This window comes from Siniperca chuatsi, linkage group LG18 (genome assembly GCF_020085105.1).
Source record: "Siniperca chuatsi isolate FFG_IHB_CAS linkage group LG18, ASM2008510v1, whole genome shotgun sequence".
In the NCBI taxonomy this organism is placed as follows: domain Eukaryota; kingdom Metazoa; phylum Chordata; class Actinopteri; order Centrarchiformes; family Sinipercidae; genus Siniperca; species Siniperca chuatsi.
Genome location: NC_058059.1, coordinates 16,489,828 through 16,517,550, shown reverse-complemented (window position 1 = coordinate 16,517,550; position 27,723 = coordinate 16,489,828). Strand labels below are relative to the sequence as shown.

The 27,723-nt window shown below is 39.7% G+C and overlaps 1 protein-coding gene across 1 annotated transcript in view; it reads right to left on the bottom strand.

The window, feature by feature from the left end:
• Positions 1-1,830: 1,830 nt before the first annotated feature.
• mmp17a (matrix metallopeptidase 17a) overlaps positions 1,831-27,723 on the bottom strand; it is a 75,155-nt gene continuing 49,262 nt past the window's right edge. The window contains exons 5-11 of the mRNA XM_044174666.1: positions 23,102-23,388; positions 15,136-15,312; positions 14,421-14,523; positions 11,707-11,789; positions 11,347-11,499; positions 10,982-11,239; positions 1,831-5,236 (exon numbers count right to left, since the gene is read on the bottom strand). Of these exons, the coding sequence (XP_044030601.1) occupies positions 4,911-5,236; positions 10,982-11,239; positions 11,347-11,499; positions 11,707-11,789; positions 14,421-14,523; positions 15,136-15,312; positions 23,102-23,388 (1,387 nt within the window). The 3' untranslated portion in view covers positions 1,831-4,910. The remainder of the gene's footprint in view (positions 5,237-10,981; positions 11,240-11,346; positions 11,500-11,706; positions 11,790-14,420; positions 14,524-15,135; positions 15,313-23,101; positions 23,389-27,723) is intronic.

Sequence of the window (27,723 nt, the reverse complement as noted above, 5' to 3'; positions counted from 1 at the left end):
TGCCGCCTACGTTACCCGCAACGCAACTCGACTGGTCTGAGATTTTGGTGCTAGTAGCGGCTCATGTAGCATCAAGCAGAGATGAGGAGCGGGCTACACAGTAGCCTCACTTCTTTCTAACTTCACAGTCTGATTTTTTTCATTATCAAACTTTTACTCTTCAGCCCCTACCGATGCTGCCCCAAATTTATCAGATTTTGTGCAGCTCCCTCTGGAGCCACAAAAGCTTTATACAACTTTTTACACATATAGTATTCTCCAAGACCTGTAAACAGACTTTGATGTGTAAAATCAGTGAAGTTCCCCTTAAGAGCTTCAGATATAACAAATTGAAATGGCTGCCAATTATTATAATCTCAAATTGTAGCAATTGGTATCTACATGCTTGCACACCTTGTTTGTTTTGAGTGCATTAATGAGTCACGTTCAACTTGTTACATGTTGGATAATAAATGAGAACAGTAAGCTTTAGAAAGTCACGTGTTGCTATTTTATCTCGACTGGATTAAGGGCCTCAGGGGTATTTTCGCAGTCATCACCTGATAAAATGTGTCAGTTTGTTCACCAGAGAAAGGACAGACTGAAAGTCCAGTGAGCTCAGGAGTGTCTCTGCCCTCATCAACTGCCTTGTATTTCACTTTTTTTTAGAATTCTGCTCACTTTACCTCTGTGTCATAATAACATCAACCTGAATGTCATCTCTGCTCTCCTCTATAGTGTGACTGTGGCAGAATAATGATGAAATTACTGACATTTGGTGTAAGCCAACAAAATTTTGAAAAACATGAAAATGGAAAAAAATCACAATATACTGTATAATCTGACAGTCTTGCTTCTATACTTACTTACATTTTTTATTTGTGCTTTGAGTACCCACATGACATTGTGGCTTCATACGTTGCTTGTACCCTGTGTCTATTTTTGCAACACTAGTCCACACATGTTCCATCAAGGTGAACCTTCCCGTGTCCAGCACTGTCACTTTGTCACACCAGGCGTCAAGAGTGGAGGCGATGCTGCTGCTCAAACTTTGGACTAGAGTAGAAAAGAACGGATGTACCCTTCCTTTCCTGCCGAATCCCCCTGCTTGTGTGGGCAAGAGCCGAATTCCATGTGACCTTTTGAGGAATGTGAAGGCAGAGGGCTGCCAGAGCCCAGTCTGACAAGTCTGCCAAATGAGTCTCTCACTATGCAAGCTTGAACCAGCTCCTTCTGCAGAGCCTCCCCTCAACCTCACTGTCATGCATCAACTCGGAGCCGGGCTCTTGACAGCATCACTTCTCCACAGTGCAGTGACTGTGGGAACAGTCGTACTTTGGTGTGTGCACACGTGCAATTACATATACATTTAACAAAGGACTCCACGGGTCAATTCAGGCTATTGGCATTGCATTCCAACTTCACTGAGATACTCAGACGTCAGACGAAAGTTGCTGTTGAGTGTTTATTGTTGTAAAAACTTTCCCTTTTTCTATTTTCTAATTTCTCCAGATGTTAGCCATAACAGTCCAAATGTGTTTGCATCCGTCTGTCTGTGTGCCCATTTGTCTTTCATTTCTTTGTCTGTTTTTTCATTTTTCTGTATGCCCCCCCCGCTAAAACCCAAACCTCATCATCAGCGCTGCATCAGTGGTTTCACTGAGCGTTCCATCCAGATGTTTATTACATAACATGATGATTATGATTCCTTTTTTAAGAAGTTCTTATGAAATGTACCAGGATAAAAGTAAAACATATCACGGCTAATATATTATTTGTATATTTTGTGTGTGTCTTTGTAATGTCATCAGCTCTGATTATGCTGTCACGAAACAGTCACAGTTCAGGCCGTCAGGAGACAGAGAAGTCTTAATTTTAATGATGCAAACCTGCCCGGCTGGAAATATTTCACACAGTTGTTAGACAGCAGTGCCAATCAAGTCCAAGTCAGGTTGTGATGTATTAATTAAATACAGTGAATCTGGAAGTGCTGATAAAAAAAAAAATGCAAGGATATTTTGAAAAAGCAATAACTTAAATTCAACAGTTTCATTAAACAATACAATTTGACATAATATTCAATACACCTCCCTGATCAAGCTGTTAACAAATACCTGCAAACTGTAAAATTTTTAATTTTAACAATTAGTTTTGGTTAAAGTAACAGCTAAAATAGGATAAGTTGGACAGACGGCTGAAAAGTGACCAATCCTGCTGCATTTGCCCGTGGGAGCAGGTGCTGTCCTGAGCCACGGCAGTTAATTAACACCACTCAAGTGTGTCAAGAGGAGGGAAGAAAAATTGCTGCTCTTAGTGGCGTCACACCCCGGCCTGCAAGGCGTGACAAAGGGGAGATGCAGTGGGAATAACAATGGATTCATTATAAACTAACATGATAATAAACAGTGAGAATTCGAAAAAAGTACATTGAAAAGCATAACAGAAGTACAACCTATTATAACAAAACACAATGGCAAGTGTGTTTGTGCATGTAATCTTGGGATGCAGAATGCAAAACAGAATTGTAAACAGAATAATAAACAATCAAGCAGGAGGGTCATTACAGCAGAAATAATGATGCTTTTAAACTTATTTGACCTCAAAACAGAATGAAGTTTGGTTGTGCATATTCTGGTAGAGGTAATCTGTGGCCTCTTAGTTAATTTAATTGCTGTGATTTTGAAGTGAGGTTTAAGTCTGTGACTGACATGGGGTTCTTGTGGTACGCAATGTTCCTAAGCACTTGTCTTAGTTGTTTGCCACCCACAGTTCACTTTGATCTCCAACTAAGCAGTATCTGAGCTGCTGAATATTTTTTGGATCAGGTAACATTACTTCTCTGTGCGAGTATACATACTATATAATTCTCTGCCAGCAAATCTGTTCATAAAGTCACTCAGTGTGATTGACATGATGTGGTTTGCATTCCTGATGAACAGTGGTGACCATTACAAGAGAAAACACACTTTGGAACATCAGAGTGATGGAGAGTGGCTCCCAGTTGGTGTCTGCAAGCTGTCATGTTACCTTCATCTGTGTTCAAGGCCGGGCTCCTTTTCAATGACACTAAATAATTACACGCTCGCACAGCCGCAGCACACTCGATACAAATTCAGGTGACCACAGTTAGCCAATAAAGTCATTCATATATTTTTTTAATTTTTCTACAAAAATATTTTACATTAGAAAACACACCTTGAAATATACACAGTCCACGTGGTTTTGCAGTAACCAAGGAACATCTCAGCTCAAATATATCTGTGTCTGTATTTAAATTGTAAGTAAATATATCAGCGAGAATAAATCCGGTTGCTATCTTGTGAAGTCTGCTAACGACGTCTTTTGATGATGAAGGAAATTGTCCGCCAGTGAGGAAAAAGGCTCTGTGAACTTTAGTCTGATCAAAGCAATCTATCCATATTTGTTACAAAAAAATACAACAAAACCAATACTGCCTCTGATAATGGCAGGGAATGCTTCTGTATCAGGGTTGAAAATGATGAGTTTATGGAAATACATAAGCAGCAGTTCCTCAAAGAGCGTGGGAGTACAGGGAAGGGTTTTAAGCTAGGATAATGGCATTGAGCGACAATCAGAAACTCTCTCAATTAATTTGTCTCACTTCCCACCGCCCAGGGTCCCCTTTTCTTCATGTACTGGATGTTATTCGACTGTCTACCTGTTTACAGTCCTGGATGCCATTCATCTACCTGTCGACATCCCAGCATGCCATTCATTTGTCTTTCTGTCAACATCCCATGGGGCCATTCATCTGTAAACCTAACTATCTATCTACACTTCGTCCCAAGGTACTTTTCACCTGTCTTCCTAGATACATGCCGGGGTGTCAGTCACCTGTCTAACTACTGTATCTATATCCCAGATGTCATTCTTTGCCCTGCTTTAAGTCTTTCAGGCAGCTCTTCCTGTCAGGCTGAGTTAACATACTATCTCTTGTCTCTGGTGGACCCAGACCCCAATCATGGTCATAGCTGTAACAAACCTAAACTTAAACATAACCATTTAGGGGCAGTAAACAGCCTGGCAGGAAGTTCTACTTAACAGGCACTATCTAAAGCAATAGTTCGACAATTTGGGAAATATGCTTTTTTGCAAAGAGTTAGATGAGAGAATTGATACCATTCTCATATCTGTATGATAAATATAAGACTACAGCCAGGACCTGGTTAGCTTAGCTTAGCATTAAGACAGGAAACTGTTAGCCTGGCTCAATCCAAAGGTAACAAAATCCCCCTACCAGCAAATAACTACCTGTAAAACCACAATGTGCCGTTTTTACCCTGGACAGAGCCTGGTTTGCTGTTTCCCTGTTTCCAGTCTTTATGCTAAGCAAAGCTAACCGGCTGCTAGCTGTATCTTCATTTTTAAGGCAGACATGAGAGTAGTATTGAGCCATTTACCCACTGACCTGCCTAAATCCCAGGATGCCAGTAATTATTGCTGTAAACTTGTTGTACTTGAAAAAAGTAATTATTATGGGTATTGTTGAAATACTGTTGTATTTCATGGCAACATATTTCTGAACAGTGCCACTCAATTAGCTTCCTTGCAAAGATGAGACAGTTTAACTATTCAAGAAGAAACTAAGAGACAGAACTTGTGGTTCTGTGTAACTCAATTTGTAAAGCACTAGAGCATTGTCATTGTCTCTGGATTGATGCCTACTAGATATACCCTAGTATGATAATATGATAATGTATGTATGTACCACCCATACTGCAAGGCGCTTTAGATGACCATCAAATGGCATGTGAAATAAATAACAGCAAAGTAATAGCATAAAACATACCCATTGATATTTATATTAACAAAAATGTCCAGTTTGTATTTGGACTGAGTGTCCACTGGCCCGCCACCAAAAGAGTCTCTTTCTTGCACCCTGCTTGAGAGCTTTGTCCCGTGCTTTGGCATCATAGCAGTTCAGAGCGGAGAGCCAGCGAGAGCGTCCAGAGTGGTGGCAGCAGCCACATGGGAGATGGGGAGGGGCGGGCGCCCAAAGGCGAGGCGGTGTCAGAGGTGCAGGAGCACACCTCGTATCCATTCTCTGCGTGGTCTGGGTGATGGTGCGCGTTGCCTCTCGTCTCCGTGCTTTTGGGCTCTATGTCTGGAGAGTCCGACTGCATCTCGGTGCACAGCAGCCAGTCTTTAGCGATGAGGCGGGGGTATCCTGCCTCCGCCTCCATGTCACTGCCAGGCACTCGCCAGTACTCCTTCCCCCTGAAGAAATAGGACGAGCCTTCGGAGCGAGAGAGGGCACAGGGTTATATTAGTGTGTGTTTTGAAATACAGTAAAATACTAGAACAGAACAACATAGAACAGAATAAAATACTAACTTCACTTTGTCTTAGCCCTTAAGGCAGATGAAAGCACAACAAGGATGCAAATTAAGTATTAAAATACAGCAAACATAAATATATTAGCAGGATTACTGAGAAAGACAAATGTATAACTAACAACACGGTTGCTCTTTTGCTGCTTCTTATAACTTATTTTTGCCCCCCCCCAGCATTGTTCTCATCATACCATCTCTCTCCTCCTTTCAGCATATTTCTTATTCAGCTCTAAAACCTCGCGTTTTCTCACTCACTGTTTGCCATGACTTGTCACCACATCTTCTTCATTTTTCTCCCCTCCTCCCTCTGTCTCACTGCTCTCTCTTTATCCTAGGCTTGTGGAAGCAGCCTAAAGGCAGATAAACGCTTTGATGTGGCTCCAGTTCCCTGGCCCAAAGGTGTGCAGATATGTGAATGTGTGTGTTCTTGTATATATACATACAAGCATTTTTAGAATTGGGGATTTTGTTACATTTGCCCCCCCCCCCAAATACACACACACACACACACACATACACACACACACATCAAAGAGCTTGGAGCAGGACCTCTGAAGCTGGCAAAAGCTCAGACACAACACAGACCTCTAAACACCCGACAGGGAAAAGAGCTTCCACACATTCTGCCGGGAGTTGCTGCAGGGGAGAGAGGTGGTTGCTTGCTCCTATTGAGAATGGCCTGAAATAAGGACTGAGCACCTCCTGCTAATTAGTTGTTTTTGTGCCAGTTTTGAACACCTACAAGTGCTTTATCAAAGCCTAATCTGTACAGCCAACTGGTGGAGGCATTCCTTAAAGGGGATTTGCTTGGTAAAGGCTGCAAAATAGTGCAAGTGCAATAAAGCAAACATTATTAATCCCTATGGGAAGATAATGTGTCCTCAGCATTGCTTAGGAACAGCAGGCAACCTTTCTCCAGCACCTGGGGACCAACTCCAGATCTAAGGCCTTGTCTAGCCAAAGGAAATGTCAGTACCAAGCCGAAATAATAATTTTAAAGTGTCATTTTCTTTTCTACAAAATTAGCTCAATATATCTCTGAAACTGTTCAGTCAATAAGTTAATTACCCCTTAAACTAAGATTCATATCACAACATCTTCTTTTCCAGGCCAAAAACTTTAATCTTATGTGCCTTTATGTGCTTATTGCTTTTCCAGGCTATTTGAAAATTAGGAAGTATTTAATGTGGAATATTGCATTGAAGATTTCTGATGGAATTTAAGTTTGCCTTGAAACAATTTGTTACAAAATGCATTTATGAGAATTCTGAAGGTGTCAAACATGATAGGTCATTACAGAACAGTAGCACAGCTAACAAGTGACATCTATGAGGTATATTTTTGGCATAATCGACAGCAACTACGAGCTCATAAAGTCAACGAGTCAACACCTATAATGTGAATAGTTCACTAAAGCATCTAGCCAGTCTAATAACATCTGCAACTATTTAGTGAACTCTTTACATCCTCTTACTTATTAAGGAGAATGGGAAACAACCAAACTGTGATGTGCACATGTTGCTTGGATTGTCATAACAACATGCAAGGAGCGGTTACAACCAAGCATGATGGCTTATTTTGCTCATTAGGACCAGAGCTATGATATGTTGATATGTTGACTGACAGCGAGATCAACACCAACACCAATCGGTTCATGCGCACGTCTCACTTAAACAGTGGACACAATGCTAAACTGTTTTTTAAATAAATGTAAATGTTTTGGCCTGTTTTAAAAGGTCAGTTCACACAAATCAATACCCCATATGATGAAGCTGAATGTTTTTTACATTCTCTAAGGACTGAAAAAAAAAATGTCTTTGGTGTGAAAATGACCTTAGTGTTCATTACTGTTAATATTATTCATGGCTTAGATTGACAGTATGACAGCTGCCTTATTGATTTATTCCATATTCTGTGACTCAAGTCTTATACTATTATTATCCTCCACATCCTCCTACATTGCACACTCATTAAATCAACTTATGAAACAGGCTCTCGGTTTCAATCTATTTAGCCAGTGAGTCTAAATCTCAGTGAGCTTATTAATTAACTTCTAAAAAAAGTTGTGAGAGAAACATTAAAACAAATAAGCTTTAGACAAAAAGTGTACATGGTATGTACACTATCAAAATACATTCTAAAGGGAAAACACGAAGCATCAAACTGTCAAACATTTTGTAATAGAACTATTCAGTAAAAGTCAACAACTTCTACAGTATTTACCTTAACATCCATCAAAACATTCAACCTCTTGTACAAAACTGTGCCCATACAGTTCTGAGTGGTACATTTTTCGGAACACACTATTAATGACTCCTCATAATGGGTAATGTCATGCTAATGCCACACATAATTACACAGGGCCAGCTGTGAGCTCTCACACACACACATTTTCGCTCTCACGTACAGTATATGTGTGGGTTTTATAGAAGGCACTAGACATTTCATAGGAGATAAAAGACCAGAATGTTTTACAGGCACAGATGCACATGGTGTGTAAAGATTACTGACATGGCAGATTCAGGCGTGACATGCTCCAATAATGATCACATTACCCCACCTCCTACTATAAAGCTAACCACATTCGGAGAACGAAGAGGAGTAAAAAAAAAGAGGGAGGTTGGGAGAGGGTTTAAAGGGGAGGTGAAGGAGAGAGATAGGAAGGGAGAGAGGAACATGCCTGCATCATCACACACACTGATTGAATAATATAAACTATATATGCCTTTGAACTAATGCATTTTATTGGTAGTTGTTAATTCAAATTGTTGTGTGTGAATATCACCTTGGGCTTTCTTTAATGATTGGTCCAATTTATATTGACAAAACTATTTTACTGAGTTGTACACTCTAGTAAATGGCTGCTAGCATTCTTAAATATAAAGTAAATATTTTTTTTTAAGAGCGTATGTTCAGAACTCTGCTCCTGTGAATGTTCATCTTGATCATTATATCGACATTTAGGAATATTCTATGAGTGTTTCTTGTACTAGATTAAACTGCTTCCTTCCAACCACCTCGGCTTGTTCATTAGAAACATTCAATGAAGGCAGGTAGAACATGTATCATAGCTCTGAGACCTGATATTAATATCTGCTCTGTGTGTCATACACAGCATAGGAAATCTGTCTAGATCTTTAACAGCATTGCAAATGTATTGCTTATGTCACAGTGTCTAACAAACCCCAAATAATGTGAACATGTTTTCCTTTGTCATGGAAGGTTTGTGCTTCCTCTGCATATAGAACTCTCACCTCTGACTCTTACTCTTACATTTTCAAGTAACTGTCAATTCAAGTCAGCGGTTGACCATATGTCATAAAAACTATGAGCCATTTTTTGGCACGTGGCAGAGAACAATATTTGTGTCGTCCATCTGGCACAGACATGTTTTCCCTGATATATTTCAGACATTTCACAGACATGTTTAATTATCTATGTACAGAAGGCAGTGCCCATGCTGCCACAATGAAACATTTCTCGTGCGCGACCACTCTCTTGACAACAGATGAGTTGTGCACTCAAAAAGAAAGACGTCTTGGCTGTGGTCACTGAGAGGCACAATCAGCTCAAATACTGCAGGCTGCAGTCTGCATGAGGATGGTACTCACACATCGAAGTTTAACAAAACAGTTCAGGCTGAAAAATGGAGATGAGCAGAGACAACTTGGGAGCCTGATAAAATACCTGTTATTCCCAGCGTGGCTGCTGCTGCTGCTGCTGCGGCGTGAATGCCTAAGTTGAGGGCAGCATAGTGAGGAGAAAAGTGTTCAACTAAAACAGTGATTTTAAATACTGTCAAAGGTTAATGCTCCTGTGAGAAATATCTACATCTTTAGCAGCAAAATGCTCCATTATGTTCACCAGCTAGTCGCTAACTTTGTCTATCTGCCATCTGGTGCTGGGCAGGTAGTGTTGAGGATTTGTAGAGTTTTAGTAGTCATTTCATCCATTGTCGATATAAAAATATTGATTCGTGCAGCTATAAATCTGGCAAATACAAATATATATTTGCTCAGTCATGGGATAGTTACACAATTCAAGACTGGCATGAGAAGTGCGAGTCAAATGCGAGTAATTCAGGAGAGAAGTACAACTAAACTAACTAAACACAAACATAAAAGAATGCAGATATGTTACTAGTCAATAGCTCAAATTAGGCCCCATTTGCAAATTTGAAAGGTTCAGTTTACGGTGTGCGTACTGGTGTGTGTGTGTGTGTGTGTGTGTTTGTGTGTGCGTGTGTAAGAGCCACTGTGATGATGGGATGATCTGATAGGAGAGCTGGCTGATGGCTGCAGGGAAGTAACTGATGCTGATGCAGATAGTGTGAGGACTGATACACTGAAGCTGTACGCCAGAGGGCAGTCTGTAAAATGCATGGCTGCCCAAAAGGGGCAAAATCAGCAGTTTCTTTCATTGGCTTTTTTCTTGCTCTGGTGCCATTTGGGTCTTTTACGGAAGATAACTGCAAGCTGACTGACTGCTCAACTGTTCAAATGACAAACTTCAGTTTTATCTCAGAGCAGTCATTTCAGAAGATGGATCTATAGAGGTTAACGCAGGAGGAACATAATCTGTTAGACCTTCTTGATTAGATTAGCGATCTTGTCATTCCATTTTAGTGTTTTTCAAATACTGTGCCCCCCATGAATCTGACCGCCTCTGCTGAGCTCACAGTGGCAGCATGGATTAATAAGGGGAGACCGGCTTGTGGATTCATAACACTCAACAGGCACTCCATTGTGTTTGCAGTGTAAAGGTCAAGGCTGTTGTTGGCAAGCCGAGATTCCAGTCTTACAACCTCTTTCTGATAGACTGACTCAGCGATTGTAATCTAAAAGGTTTGTTGTCTGGAAACCTGAGCAGCTTACATCCAAAAGGTCCCTAAAGGCAAACATACAGCTGTACAGTTCATTTTCCATAACCACAGTTCACTTTTTATGGGTCACTGATTATTTGTTATTGCGTATGCACACATCATACTTGCCAAAAGCCTATATATTTATATGAGTTTCCTGTGGACATTGTGTGTGTGTGCAGTTAGTGTATAGTGTTCACTTGCATGATAAAATACTTCACTCATGCTGTTATTTGTTGAGAATGATGAAAAAAATGATCATTAGCTTAAAAAAAGCTTCCAAGCTGCAGGTATTAATACTGAGTGCTCACATAGGCTAAGTTAATTGTTTGTAGCCTTGCAGAGCTGCCAGTTACTGCTGCAGGCAGGCCTAAATAATGTCCCCTTCTGCCAAATTCCACAGTAACAGTTTGAGCGTATTTTTCACATAAAATTTGTTGTTTCCAACTCCAAGTTAAGATTACCTAGGCAATTTACCCTGACTTTTCACAGCTCCCTTTAGAGCCACATAAGGCTTTATAAAGCTGTCTTCACATTTTGGGTAGTTTTCCACTCCAGTGTCTGTGATTGTGTTTAAGTGTTGGCTTTTTTTTAAAACTTATGTAACAATATAGGTATAGAGCATAAAGATGAAAATGTTGTTTTTGTTAACTCTCTGTGGCATTCAGTGCCATTCTTCTACTGAATCTTCTCATGAATTTTACACCCAGCACACGACCAACCAAGTCATTTAAGCTTAAGTAAAATGACAAGTATTGAACAAGTGTTGATTTTTATTGCCACTCACCATCAGACCACCTCATGGCGTCGTCCAGGTTTGGTGGCAGCCCCTTCCAAAGCGTGCTGTCTTTAGGGTAGCCCAGGTCCATGCGCCTCAGGTGGTCATCGTAGCGCCAGTAGTGGTTGTCCTTGAAGAAGTAGGTTTTGTCGTTGTGTAGCCAAACGAAGGCTGCATCCACGCCCTCCAAGGGTAGGCCAAAGTCACTGATTGGGCGAGGGTAACCCTCTTCCACGTTATTGTCTTTAAATACCCAGTACTTTAGACCTGAAGAGGGTGGGCACAGAGGACACAATTAAAGGGAGAAATAACACCTTCATAGTTTGGAATGTATACACCCAATTACTACAAAAACATTTAAGAGATATATTTACCTTTAAAAAAAACAATTTTATGGTCCCCAGGCCTCTCATACACAGCATCCACGCTGTCCAGATTGGGTGGAAGGCCCCTCCAGAAGCGATGGATCTGGGCCGGACGAAGAGACACCAAGTGCTTCTCTCGAGTTAGTCGCCAAAAGTACTTCCCTATAACAGAGAGGAAGTGGTTAGAGCTTAGAGCCCTGGGAGCCACACATGACTTGGCTTTCTGTTGATCACCACTCTGTCCTGTGCCCAGCCCCTGTACCTTACTCTTTCACTTCATCTCCTCTCCATTCATCTCTTTTTCTCTCTTCCCTCTCACTGTCACTGTCTATCTCTCTGTCTGTCCGTCTGTCTCTCTTGCTCGCTTACCTTTGAAAAAGAAGGCCTCCCCTCGTATTTGGGCCACGGCATCAAAGTGACTGGTGCATCTGTCTGGGGCGTCTCGCGCCAGCCTGAGAGAGGAAAGTTGGAGGAATCAGGAAAGAAAAGTTGAAGAGAATAGAATATAGAAAGGAAGAAAAGTTTTATTTGTTTGAAAAAACAAGGAAGACACTACACTGAAATTCTCAATAGTTTGAGGCTATATACATAACTAATTTTATATAAAACATAAAACAACCTCACTTATTGCAAGGTATGCAGTTCATGAAAAAAGACCCAAACCAGTTAAACCCATTTGCATACAAAAAACCCCAACTATGTGATATTTGTAGCCACATACTGAACGTGTCTGAGAGAACTGTGTGCATGCATGTGCATGTGTTTCCTTCAATTAAATAGGCTAAACATTAGGTGAAATGCTATCACGCTGACATGGTGAGGTCCCCCAGTGCATTTATCCCAGAGGCTAATAAGTGATTTAAAGCACTGACGTGGTCGGCCTGCCAATGATGAAGCCATTAGCATTACAGGGCTGCCACTGTGAGTGAGAGGCCGCCCTAGTATTATCAACAAAGATCTCCATTCAGAGCTCTATTAACACGACACCTCAGCCTAGTGGTCAGCATTTGTGACCTCTGTCAAGCATAATCCATCTTTTCCACACATCATGACCAGATGGAGGTGGTGAAAAACAAGTAATGAGGACAGTGAAAGGCTGATACTAGTGAGGAAAAGACTTTTACTTAAAAGGCTTTTATTTGGCTGTTCAGTTTAGAACTGCTGCATACTCTTTGTATGTCAGTGTGAGGTCAGCACGCACTGGGTTTTGTTGTCAGTGTAGTTTGAAACACAGTTTGATCACTTCCTGAGCAAGCCGCCCCTCTTGATCCTATTAATTCAAGAGACAATCAGAGTACAGTTGACTCACTTGCAAAGCAACCAGGCTCTGTTTATGTTTGATAATAATTAACATATCAAAAAGGTTAGTACTATGGCAAGCTGACAAAAATACAAAGGTGTTGTTATTCAGTGCATAAATGTTCAATCTGCTGTGCTGAATAGGGATAAATAAGACATATACGAGCTGCAGTCCCAGCAATATAAAGATAATACTAATAAGACATTTCCTTGTGGGGAGGAGAGGTACTGTAGCACGACAGCCTGGCTACTGAGGAATCAAGTGAAAAAGCAGACTTAAGACTCCTGAATCCAGGTCATCACTCAAAATTCACTTATGGTTCATGTGCTGTGTAGTCTGACTGACACGCTGCACTGCTGCGCCTGTAGGGTGGTTCTGTTAGTCTCTCCAAGTCTTTGGTCCAGAGTAAGACAGCTACTGAACAGATTGTAATGAAATATTCATGGTCTTCAAATGATGATTCCTAATGATTTTTATGTCCTCATCACCTTTCCTGTACCACCCTTATGTGGTTTGGACCATTTTTTAAGAGGATGAACCATGTGGTGAGCTTCCCTTAATACCACTACCACTCTTCGACCAAAATATCCACCTGCACATATCCACTAATCATATGTTCCATCAACTATTTCTGAAAATTTTGACTATTACATTACCTCTCTCTTTAAAACCCCCCTAAGGCCAAATGATCAGTAAATGCCCAGACGGTCATGAAATTTGTGGTAACGGTGGCCGGAGGATGAAACCTACTTATTGTGGTGATCCATCAGCCTTTAGCACCAGCACATTGCCATGACACTGAGCACACTCATGCTCCTGAGATGAAGAGCCAGTGACCTGTGTGTCTGGAACATTTAAGCCAATCTTTATATGTTTTTAGTTCTCCTGGAGCTGCGATTCCCTACCGGGAGTACTTGTACCCCAGGGGGGTACTTCTGCAGATGCCAGGTTGAAAGATTGTAGAGTTGCTCAATTAATTTGATAAAATAGAAATTGTGTTTTAATTAAAAAAAAGAGTAATGACTAAATGCTTTAAATACATTGCTAAAAGTAATGGATAAATGGTTAAAATAGTAATAAACTGTTGAAATAGATAGCTAGTAGTAATGGATGTATAGTTTAAATTGTTAGCTTCAAAGTGATGGATAAACAGTTGAACTAGCTAGCTAAAAGTAATGACTAAATGGTTGAAACGTCCAGCTTCTGCCACTCCAAGTGTGAAAGCAAACTTAACCAACTGACCTAAACATTGTTTCATACAATTCTTTTCTATTGTATAAAAAAATGATTGCAACATCCACAATTAGATCCACTTATATATCATTAATAGTTAAAAACTATGGAGTTTAAAATCAATTCAAATGAACATATTTGGAACAGGACAGGTTGTGTCGACTGGCAGGGCTGTGGGGGTACGTCTAACAAAAAAGGTTGGGAACCTTATCCTAGAGGGTCTGCACTGCAGTTTATAGGGCTGTTAATGGGTCTTTTTACTTTCAACTGCCTTTCTGTGTTCATCTACAAGGGGACATTTATTACAGCCTCTGCTCCACCATCTTCACCAAGGCAATGGGCAGAGAGAAGAGGGGCCTGGGGGAGCTCGGAAAGGAATGAGCCACAAGTGTGTGTGTTTAAGAGAGCCAGGAAAGGAGGGAAATAAAAAAAGGAGTGGATGAAGCATTATCACTGAAGAGGCTGAAGTGGATATTATTTCATGTGTTTGAGAAGCAGAATAGTTGAGTTCTTTGTACTGCACTAAAAGAACACCAGATCGTCTACTTACAGGAGAGTAGATCTGTTTTCAGGAAGGTCCAGCAAGACAGGCGGTTCAGCTGTCTGGGAGGGGTTGCCTGGTCGGTTTGTGTGGGACACAGAGTCTCTGACACCTAGGGAGGATATGTCATTAAAGATCAAATGAACACACAAAAGACAAGGCAATTTGCTGCTTTTGTTTGTTTTATATCATTGTCAATTTGATTCCATTGTACTGTTTATCAGACAAAACAAGAAAAAGGCATAAACTTGGGCTCTGTGAACTTGTGTGGGATATTTTTTTATATTTTTTGTCATTCCAATTAATCTAATAATCAAAAAACTAAGACAGACATTCTGCTGATTTAAAATTTGTTAGCTCAGTTTGCATTATTTGCACTTATTTTATTGTTCCACAATGTAACATGAAATATACAACATGAAATGCTTTTGTCTTAGTGTTTGTGCTCTTTTTTAATTCTTTTCACCTCTCTCCTTCACAGTCCTGTCCTTTACTGTTCTTTCCTGCACTCATCTTCATAATCATTAGTCTCTCCCCCGCATACTGCTACTCTCTATATCAGTGAATGGTGTGATAAGGTCATATGCCATAAAGAGGTCCAATTAACTTAATCCATGTTTTCGTAATCAATAACCTTGCTCTACAGAGCTCATCAACTTCTCTCTCTCTGTCCCACTCACGCACACACACACACACACAAACAGTGGATGATGTTCCCTCGTACCGTAGAGTTGCCAGACGCGGACCTTGTCTTCATAGGGTAGGTCGTATTTCAGAGGGTCTCCTACAGGACCCTGGTAGTACGGTCTCATGATGGACTCCATGGCTGAGGTGTGGACCAGGCCGATGGCATGACCAAACTCATGGACTGCAACCGCAAACAGATCCATCCCATGAGAGTCTGAAGGAGACGGAGAGAGAGAACGAGAGCGAGAGAGTGAGATGGAAACCATCATCATGCTTTTTTACCATATTTTTATTTAAATCTTCTTCTATCGATATGTGGAACTCATTAACAACACAAAATGGATCATGAATGGGGCCATTTTAAACTCAAGTTAAAACTGTTTTGACATTGACAGGATTTGACATAGTCATGGGTGATCGGGTACCTTTCATTAGGGGGTTTATGGTGTCTTTATTTTATTATTGTTTGTGTTGTTTCGTATGTGTTTTCCTGTTCAGCTATATGTAAACGTAATGGTATGTGGCATTAGTTGATATATTATAAAAAGCATCAGACATCAACTAACATCAAATAAATGTTATGCACTTGCATTTGTAACAATGCACATTTGAACTTGGAACTGGAACAGAACAGGAAGACACACGCCTTCCAATTTTGAAAATTGCAAATTTGCTCCCCTAATTTAGATGTGCAGTCAATTCAATCAAAGAAGCAGTGACAGAATGATGCACACAGCATATTGTTCTTCCCTACAATCGTTGCTGTCCAGCATAGTAGCAAATTACTTGACAAGAAAATCGCACACTGAAAATCTTAGACACAGTTTCTCTTTCCTCGATCTCAACATTTTAAAATTAATCTGCAACCTTTTGGGGCTGTAAGAGGAAACAACAGACACAGAAACAAGCAATTGTTGTTGTTAAAGGAGTCATAATGAGACATGATAACAAAGGTTTTCACTATGAAATCAGTACCTTTTATAAAACATGAATTACTTTTAGTTTAACCGCTACTATCTTAGCTTCAGCTTTGACGGAGATCACCGGGCTGCTTAAAGTTTGTGACTTTTGTAGAACCAACACAACCCATTTCTGCATGTTTATCCCTTTTATGAGTGAACTCTATAGGTTGCAAGTTAAGAGGCGTGACAGACAGCTCTGGTGGCTGTGAGTGCTGTTAGGCATGTGGTGTAGTGAGATAACTAATACTGCCTGAGCCCCTGGGCTGCCAATCAAAACCTGAGTGCGGAAAGACACCTAAAGAGGCTGCAGGCTATTAAAGCACATTTCCCTCGATGTTCAACTAAAAAAGAAAAGGCAAAGCCTCCAAAAACTTCTTGTCTGGCTCTGCTAAGCAAGACAAAACCTGGGGTTTAGAGATTTAGATTTGCAAAAATGTGAGTGCTAGCGTGTCGAGCTAAGCTAGCTTAGAGTTCCTTGGTGGCTAGGCTGAAGTCTGCATTCTGTTAACCTTATGTTGGCCTTGACATGGGAACATCTCAGTGCTGCGCTCTGTCAAAAGACAAAGGACAGCTGGAGACATGCACTTGTGCTTACAACACCTGGGATGTTCAGAAGCCAAATGCCAACTCTAATCTACAGGAGCACATGGTGCAGAGAGGAAAGATGGATAAAAGGAGGGATCGAAGGGGAGAGAACAGGGATTCAGAACAAAGTAGGTACCATGTCATCGTATTTACAGTCCATCAGAGGTTGACAGAAAAAAATCCTAATGCCTGCGGACAAAGTCAGAGCTGAGAGATTTGGGTGGATGAACGAGACTCATTGAGTCAGACACTCCAGCAGAAAGACAGAGAGAGAAAGACTTAGAGATTTAGAGTAAACAAACAGAAGCAAAATGATATTACTGCATGCTAGAGGTAGAGATTAGTAACAAACTAACTGAACTGTTTTCAGGGTATCATAAGACCCTGTATTAAAAAATGATGCACAGTAAATACAATCTATTAAGGGGTACTTCTACCTTGGATATAGCATGATGTATCCAGAATGCTACAGACATAGCCTGCAGCATTTTGCTAAAGGTTTAATAAGGATGGCGCACCGTACGGTAGATGCAGTGGTGGCATAAAGGTTAGAGAAGAGAACTTGTGCGGTTGTTGATTCAATCCCAGACCGGCAGGATAAATCTAGGTGGGGAAAGTGAAAAAGCAGCGCCTGCACTCATTACCACCACTGAGGTGCCCTTGAGCAAGGCCCTTAACCCCACCTGCTCCAGTGGAGCTGCTTAGTGGCCAGCAGATCAGACTGTAGTTGTACTGGACAGCTTCCAGGTGTGAATGCGTGTAACTGTGCGAATGTGATCGGGACGTTCCTGCAAAAGAGAGCTTTGCTCTCAGTGAAACTTCCCTGTATACATTTTTGTAAAGAAGCAGAAGCACAACTAGCTGGAGGCTATCCTTTTCATTTGATGTGAATCCTTGTAGTATTGTGACCCTGCATTACCTTGTGCCATAATGACTCTAGAATCAATATTTTTTATCAGGATATTTGAGGTAAATAATTGTTTTTACAATGTTTAGAGCAGGTAAAACCATTTTAAAGTGCTGGGATGAAACAGCACATTCACTTCATTTATTCATAAGCATGTAGGTGAAATTAACAGAGGATGATGATACAGCAATTCCAGCAGCCACCCCCTGCAGTTTACATCACAGGTCTGGAAATATGTTGGACTTCATAATTTAACAGATGAAACAAAGCTTAATATGAGTAAAGTTGCTTGCAGACACAGTCACGGCACAGTCAAGTGCTGTGCGCTCCTCATTTCGCAGTGACACGAAATGAGAGATGGCAGCTTTAACTGACAATACTTTAGTATTCATTAAACCTAAGACAAACATTGATTCTGAGAGTTTAACATAGTGCAAATGGCCAAGAATAAACATTAAGGGTCTGTTTTTATGGAAGAATTGTTCAAGCAGAAGAACTGATGTATTGGTTGATCTGAAATAATTTCATGAGCTCTGTAAAAATCCATTCTGGTGATATCTGCAGCCACAGTTGACCCACATATTTTGTTCCTGCATTTTTACCCTTAGAGTGAGGATGCCATTACCCATATTTACTAGATTATTGGAAAGTACAGTGAAGGCTTAATTTTATTCCATGCTCTAGTACAACTCATACCCTAACCCTTTTCCACAAAAACTCAAATGGAAAGCTGATCATGAATATTAATATTCCTGAGGAGGAATGGACTTGAATCCTTGGAAAATATGAAAAAGGTATCCAGAGAAATGAAAATTAGACCTCTGCACTTTGAAATATTTATCAAAGTTTACTGAACACCATCTAAGCTCCAAAGAGTGAAACTAAAACTGAAGTCAGATTCTTGAACTCTCATTCATATGTTATGGAGTTACGGTACCTTAAATTTGGAAATCCGAGAATGTTGATCAAAACTGTACTGAGTGGGACATTTTATAGCTGAAAAATACACTTGTCAGTGCTCTCTGGTGCACAAACTATGTAATGGCAACACTGTTTCCAAATTACCTTTATCATAACTTCGGCATCACTGTACTGCAATTTCTTGTTACTTAACTGCCATGATGTAGGCAGATAATCGGCCAGTGTATTGGTTAGGCTCTGGTATTGTTATTAAATAAGTAACTTTCCCTTTTCAGCTAGTCTGTGTTTGGAGACACTGATTTTGGCCTGCGCAAGGAAGTGGATTCTAGGAGCTATTATGGCTATAATGTAATGTCAAAAATTAATTGAGAGGAATGGAAGTCTGCATCCTTTTGTGAATATTTATTGTGTTAAATTAGGCAAGTTGGCAGCTCTAGAAAAATTATCCTTTAAGCTACTCAACAGACTGGATGGCTGCTATACAAAACAGGAGATGTGGGACTGTCACATCAATGGTCCAAATTTAATTAATACATTTTCACTTTGCAACAATGAACATATAAGCACATCTGGCTTTAAACCATCAATGGGTAAACGCTGAGGAAGAAGAAAGGCTGCAACCTGTTGCTTTTCCTGGCCAACAGATCCTGGAAACATGCCTGTAAGGTACAGCATGGTCTGATTAAGAGAAAAGCTAAAGCCAACACATAAAATGACGACAAAATAATGCTTCAATAGTCAAAAAACACTTTTAGGGGTGTTTAGAATTGAATATTAATCAACTGTTCTTCATGGTCCAGTATTATAAAAGTAACCATAATTCACCAAAACTATTTCAATATGAAATTACAATTGTAATGTGTTAAATCATCTCTTTAAAGCTGCTATAATCAATATTTTGATATTAAAGGTGCCCTGTGTTGTTTTCTTGTTAACAAACAAAGGTTATGTTTACATTGGGTATTTCTCACCAAAACGAGTGTATCCTTGAGGTCTAACAAAAGTGTTGAAAGCATTTCCTTCCTCATAAAACATCTGTAAAGCCGATTTTATGAAAAATTTAAACCCTGTATTGTTTACATTCATGTTACTAGCTAGCAGTCTTCTTCTTTCCTGGCTTTGTTGGGGCATTGCTGCCACCTGTAGATCAGTGGAGTGGTGTAACTCCATTGGTAGGAATTTCTATCACATCACCCGTGTGCACGCCCAATCCATAGCACTACTATAGGTCAAAAACTCCACAGGGACTCTAACAATGGATCATACGTCTACTTGTAATCCACAAATCTACAGAGAATTATCACACAACTCTGCAGTTCCACTCCAGCGTTTCAGTGCCTGTTAGCATTGTTTTAGTTTTACGGGCCGCAACTTTACTGTTTTGGTTCATTCTCGCTGCTCTCACCAGTATTGTATTGCAGCCAACTGTTTTCAGTGTAAAAGCTCTAAAAATTCCCTGTACACTACCTGCCCAGCCCTGAAAGCAAACTGACAAAGTTAGCGACAATCATAATGGAGAAGTCAGCAGCTAAGACCCACATATTTCCCTCAGGAGTTGTTGGAGACCAAAAATAAAGCTAAAAGGGACTATTGGACTTACAGTCATCAGATGGCCAGAAACTTGAATTCCAGAGAATGCTAACATTGTTCTGTGTTTGCTGGATGTGTAAATAGGCAACTGTTTCCTAACATGTTCGCCATATCAACTTTCATAATGTCAATGTTGTGTTTACAGCTTATTTCTGCGCTGCCACCAAGTGGCCAAAAAAATCAGTTAATGTACGTTTAAGAAACACAAAAATGCTAAATAGAAGTATACTGTGACAGAATCATAGGCTACACTCAAATGAAGTAGAACTACAACTCAGTTAGAATCGTAAGTGCTGCATGCAGTAGGTAATTTATTACTAAAAGGGCATTGTTAGTGCTGTGAAATGACCCAAATGTCAGGCTGAAACATTTGAATACCACATTGCTTTAGAGTTACACAGTTAATTGGGTAGCTATTATCTTTTCCAGTGCATTATAAAGAAAGAGAAGATTTAAAATTCTATAATTACCAAGGACCTTGGCCTAGAGGTAAGTCCCAAATTGCTCAAGGCATTTGAGTAGACAGTCTAGAAGTAAGAGTGTGAGAAAGCATGCAAGGGCAATATCTTGTTTTTAAAGCATACAAATAATGTTGTCTCTGGTATACTATCTATGTCTAAAATCACTTAAACCCTAATTCTGTTCCAAAAGAATGTCACAAAATCAAAGGCAGCAGTATATAGTACAGAGTTGTTTTTATTGGCATGAATTGGCCATAAGAAACATAGGGCTTTAGCGCCTTTGCAGGGTACACCCGAAGAGCAAGAGGCAGGTGCCTGATTTACAAATGAAAAAGTATGATGTGTTTTATTTGTGTACATTTCCTTCATTGTTGCAAGTGAAAGAAGTAACCTTGAATGCAGGAACATCTATCAAAGTAAGATGATTCACAACCAGCGTCTTTTCACTCTCGCTCACAGTAAAGGCTGTGTTTTAAATACTGTTTGTCTTCCATCAGGCCACCACTGTTCAGTAATTTATGGCTGGAAAAATAATTCTTTGCACAGATCATTTTCTTAGTTTTATTTCTCTGTTCAAATCATTGTTTGTCATTATGTTTAAAATTTTGATTTTGAAGAGAGAAATAGACCCCCATCTATGCGGATGATTCTAAAAACTATCACAGCATCATGCCATCATGTCCTGCCACTGCTGCGGCCTGCTGGGAGGTCTAATTGGAGCAGACTGAGCTACTATAACATATGGCTCACAGCTTTAACAGGGAAAGAGCAAAGAATGGAAATGAACACAGGTCCTGGCTGCATCATTGACTCACCAGCTGGTACAGTCAGTGTCATCTAAGCTTTAAGTTCCATCCCTAGGCAGTAGGACAGCATAGTGGGCCTGTGACTCTTGGTACATGGGGTGCGGGCTCTACCAGGTGAGCTACTGGAGCACCCCCGCATCATTTTTCTTGACATGCAAACTGTAGAAATAAGTGCTTGATCTGCATGGGCTATTACTAAGTGATACCTCACCAGTGGTGGAAGAAGTATTCATGTCCTTTATATAAAGGAAAAGTTTGACATTTTGGGAAATAAGCTCATTAGCTTTCTTGCTAAGAGTTAGATTGAAACCACTGTGCTACAGCCAGCAGCCAGCTAAATTAGCTTAGCATAAAGACTGGAAACAGGTGTAAACAGTAAGCCTAGCTCCATCCCATGGTCACAAAATAACATGTTGTATCTCGTTTATTTAATCCATAGAAAAAGGGGGATTTTGTTTGTAACAAAACCAGGCTAGCTGTTTCCCCCCTGTTTCCAGTCTTTTATGCTAAACTAAGTTAGCCAGCTGCTGGTGGTATTTTCTGTAAAAGCATGAGAGTGGTATCAATCTTCTCATCTACCTCTCGGCAAGAAAGAGAACTTAGAAGTTAATAAGTAAAAGTAGCAATACTACAGTGTAAAATTACTCCATTACAAGTTGAAGTCTTGTATGTTAAAAATGCCTTTAATAAAGTAAGTACAGAAGTATTAGTAATATTTCTCTCTGAAATGTAGGAGTATAAAGTACAATATAATACTCAAGATGAGTACAAGTACTTCAAATGTGTACTTGAGCACAGTACCAGATGAACTTTCAAGCACTGTTCCTCACGATAAAGACAGACTTATATTTCTGGACCAGTCCACAACCCTGGAAATCTCATCACTGTGTCATTGCGTCCAAATCACACTTTTATTGATTGTCGTTGGAGCAGCTGTTAGCTGACATCACAGATTATAGTGTTGCTTCAGGGTCTGGTAGAGACATATTCCTTTCAGCTTTTTACTGCCATAAATCAAAGGAAACATTTTTGTGTCAGGTAAAAATGCTTTTATCACTCTAAATATGGTGCTTGGGTCTCTTTTTGTACTGCCCAATCATCTGTTAAGTAATTTAAAACACTCAATTCTTGTGAAAACCCTATAGCATAATTTAACAATCAAGTGGGATCAATATATGTCAAGAGTAAACAACACTTTTGCTGATTGCTAAAAGAATTCATGGGTATTAGTGGCTTATAAGAGTAGATTTTTTATGGCAGTTGGAGGAAATAAAAGAATGCCTTTTATGCCTCCTAATAAGCTTATGATAACAATCACCACAGCTTTAGTCACTACTCCGAGTCCTGTATCTGAAGCCATTGTATGTTATATTTATAGTTCTAACATATTAAATATTAATTATATAATCTGGAACATGAACAAAGGGTAGAAGCACAGCTTGGCTCCAAAATACAGTCAGTGATCTAGTTTTGGATATAGAAGTCTTGGCGAGCATGGAAGTTCAAAACAGTTTTCCGGCTCTTTTTCTTTAAGTTTCCTAGACACTGACTGTTATAATCTCCTCATTTTATAGCGCTCTGGGAGTCTCTAAAACAGGTTTTGGTGAGATGTTTCCCACAATATCACTCCATATCCATTCTCCCTCATCATCCCTCCATCTTCCACCCTTCTTTTGATTCAGACACACACGGTCTTTCACTAATTCATGTAATATATGCATATTCAAGCACATGTGTACAACACTTGGAACTTAAAAGCAACGTTCATCACCTGGAGATCTGAAGGTCCAGGCCTCGTCATCATCAAAGTGTGTATCCCCAGCTGTGAACCTCTCTCCGGGGAAAAATGCGTGCGCCACGGTGCCCCCTGGTCCGTCAAAGGGATATCCATCATTGTGGTCGGCCTTAGTGAAGTCGATTTGAATGTCTGCATCACTTCCTGCCACCTCGTGGAAGTTCAGTGGTGCAATGTCACTCCAGACCTTTAATGCGTAGTACATCAGGGCTCGAACAGTGTCCCTGCCCAGCAAGGCCGAATCCTTTGGGAAGGTCCTCACTCTGAGAGAGGAAAGGAAGAAGACAGATATGTTACATAAGAGATGAAAGAAAGAAAAGAAGTAGGGATTATTAGGTGCCAGATTTCACTCTCAGGTGTGTGATGTTTACCTCCTCAAAAAGCCCTGTAGCAGTTTTCAGCAAATTCACCTTTCGGAACAGACACCATTTTACACATATCCTGAGCAAAATTCACAAAACTGTCCTCTAGTAATAAAGTAATATACCTATCCTAACCCCCTTTAAGTTACATTGTCCAACATTTGCTAGAAATATAATAATGTAATAAATGACTAAAAACATCCTGAATCCTCACACTCGATCTTTAAACTGCCATTTTTAGCCAAGCTACCAAAAAAATGGTCTCCTTTCAGATAATGTCTTATGATTTATAGCAACATTTTTTTGGTTATATTGTTGAGACTTTGGTGCCCTTTGTAGTACTGCATTAATAAGTCACAGAATTAAAACAAATAGTCTGTTTTTGCTGCCAATAAAGGTGTCTCTGGTGATTTTTAGTGCAGCTAAAAGTTGATTACAACAATTTGCCTGGAAAACTGACTCAGGCTCACTCACGCAGCTCTTAACCAGAATAAATTGTTCCTTCTAAGACGAACTTTTTCTTTTGTGTTTGAAAAGTCTAACACAGTCTGTTAGAGAAATGTGAGTGTTAAATGAGACACACAATTTATCAGATTTCAGTATGCATTTAAAAAAATTAAATTTACTTTGAAAATGACATTGATAGTTATTTTGCTTTCTGCTTTACCACCTAAGGGGGATACACATTTAATTTACTTTTACTTTATTCATTTATTTAACATAAATATGAAATGGTGTCAGAGATTTACCCCCAAAGCTTATTGTCGTCTGCAGTCCATGGGTAGGTTGATGTTATACATCCAGGTTAAGGTTATACATGTCCAGAGATGTTTTGTTTTTACAATGAATGGACAGTGTTTGGATTATATTGTTAATGTTCTGTTTAGTTTTCACCTCAAAAATTGTGATCTGGATTCGAAGTTTAGACAGTTTAGAACATTAGCTCCTGGACCAAATATCAACTCATCATCTGTGTTAGAGCCAAAGCAGAAACTCAAAGACCTCTCTGGACTTTCCATTGCCTCAATATAAACATTAATTTGTTGCCAAAGGGATGTAGACTCTTGTACACAGTTGCACATAGGCATTTTAACACGGCTCTGATGTATCTAACTTTTTTCCCCTTGGGGTTAAATTACCCTACTGCTGCTGCCGATCATTCCAGATTTTCATAGTTATGCAGATGACACCACAGGCATCAACCAGTAATGAAACTAGGAGACGCTAGCATTCTCAGTAGCTTTACAGATTGCTCTTTATGTAGAAAGTGTTACATGTCCAAAACACAGGGATCATTCCATTCTAACATATCATAGTTAACGGCTGCCAACCTGACTTAACCACTTTTGTCAACACGCCCTTTTAAGTGGACAAGCCTACCTACTCCCGGGGAAACATCTACTGCATGTTCCAGGTCAGAAGTTACCTGCAGCTTGACTGGGTTTGCTCACCCATCTTAAAGCCTTTATCCTGATGACCTGCTGATGTTTTTTTTACAGCCAAGGATACCGGCTACATTTCAGAACTTTCACCCCCCACCTGAGCCAGAGCAACAGCTGTTTCAGTGACTCAGTTTGTAGCTGAGCTTGACCGGACCTTTACTGTCAAAGTCAAACTTCTGAACACCTGCCAGAGGAGCTCACACCAGCGAGATCTCTTTAATCTTTTAAATCACTTCTCAAGGCACACTTGTACAAGTAAGCAAGTTCTGTCTTATTTTATCTCTTGTTCTCAGTTTTGTTCTCATTCATCACTGCTTACTTTTTATCCACTCTTCAATGTTTGGTAATTTATCTTGTTATACATTTACACACACAAATATACATACAGCCAAGCAGAAAGACAGACAGTTATTTTTCTCTCCATCACCCTTCTCCATTTTTCTCTCTAGAATTTTGGTGTCTCCTTTTTCATGTTTAGTTAATCCTTTCTTTATTTCCCAATTTCACCTTGTGAGGCCATATGATGTGTGTGTGCAGCATATGATTGATTTTCTTTTAGGGGTCCACTATAAGTGTTTTGGAACGTTTTTTGGTCTTGTAAGCCTTCTTGTCCTCCTCCCTTTTCTGTTAAAACAAACTCTACTTCAGAGACGATGGGTCCTAAAACAAACAAATATGCCGTTTTCTTGAATTTTATGCAAAATGTACTTGTTTTTTCTTTCATCCAAGCTCAACAAATCTTTACCCTCAGTATATATGAGCATCCTTAGACTGTGGCTGATAACCAGAGTTCAAAATCCAAAATACTATTCTGCAAATTTGGAGATAGAGAAGGTATAATTTAGTGGGTACTTAAAGCAGCTATAATCAATATTTTCATATTAACAATGGATCACATGACTACTTGTATGTGAAAGGAGTCATTGATGAACCCACAGAGAATTCTCATCCAACTCAGCAGTTCCCCTCGGGTTTTCCAGCCTGCAACTTAACTGTTTTGGTTCACTCTCATCAACCTCATTTTCAGCCGCAGCAGGCAGCTGTTTTCAGCATAAAGGCTCTAAAAACCCACTCTACACTACCTGCCCAGCACCAAACAACAGACTCAGAGTTAGCGACTAGCTGGTGAACAAAGTGGAGCATTTAGCTGCTAAAGAGCCAGATATTTCCCTCAGGAGTTGGTAGCGAACAAAATAGAGCTAAAAGAAGAGAGAATATAGGACTTACATTTGCCAGGTGGACACAAACACGACTCCAAATGAATTTCTGCTGGATGTATATATAGGCAACTGTTTGCTAAAAGGTGATCTCAGTGTTGTGTTTATAGCTATTGCAGGTTTAAGTAAGACTATACTCAGTCGCACTCCATAGTACCACCATCGGGCTCTCATTCTTATAGTCATGACTACCGCTATACATAGCAGTAGTTCTACGAACACTCTTTCGTGATTCAGTATATAAATATATAGATATATTAATAATAATAATCAGCCCTTTATTATAAAAAGAAAATGTCACGTTTTACATCACGTCTTTCCAATTAAATCCTTTCAAGGTCATCTTGGTAGCTTGCTAACATCCTACATTAGCTGATATTTTCTCCTGCTGCTCACTGCAGTGAACACTTTAGCTTCCTGTTGTTCTGCTGTTACCAAAATGTCTTTAACACACCCAGTGATGCGAAAGAGCTCATTAGTGCAGCTAATTAATGTGTTAATTAGCAAATATGTCTATGTCAACATGTTGTCACAAAGCACATGGGCAACGTTACCTTAAAGCAATAAGGAAGTAGTAGTTTGAAAATGAGTTTTACCTCATTAAGATGCAAATGTATGCAGCTAGTCACTTCAAAATCTAATCACCTATTTTGTGGGGAGACCTGCGGTGTACAGTAAGTATGATGTTTTTTCTTGCGTTGATTTGCTCACAAAAATGTGCCTACACAGTCCCCTTATTCATACTGCCAGAGCGTCTGACCCTGACAGCAAACCACAGTTAGCCAAGGTCACTGCAAATGGCTCAACCTCCACAGACAATTCACTTGCTTATTAGTTCTAATTCAGACGGACGAGAGTGATTGTGTGCCTCTGTGTGTGTGTGTGTGTGTGTGTGTTTGGGAGAATGTTGATGAGAGAAAAAGATGGGAGATGCAGAGTGCATGGCTTTGTCAGTGTGTAAGTATGTATGTGCATCAAAATGTGTGTGTCAGCTTGTTAGTGTGTGTATATAATTGTAGGTATGTCAGCCAAGGTCAGAACATTCCTGCCCTGCATCTCAGATGAACTGAGCAGTCCTAGGAAACTGCTTGTGTTTACATAAGGAGCCTCTAGGTGCATACAAAATGAACCAGGTGTCAAAGAAGAACCCTGTGGTGCCTCTTTTAAATTTGGTTAACGTTACAGAGCATGGTAGGGATCTTGTCAGTTTGTCAATCTTACACCTTGATTTTAACAACCTCATTGATTATTGTTTTAATCAAGCAACCAACTGCGGTCGGATCTGATGTTTATTAAACAGCATGTCCTCATTTAGTCCACACTGGTATAGTTGTTTTATGTTCTAGTCTTCCTCCTAATTAATGACTATTTTTTTTCTCCATATATATAAATATAAATATATATATATACATATATATACACACACACACACACACACACATATATATACACACACACACACACACACACACACACACATATATATATATATATATATATATATATATATATATATATATATATATATATATATATATATACATATACATATACATATATATTTCTGATATAACCAC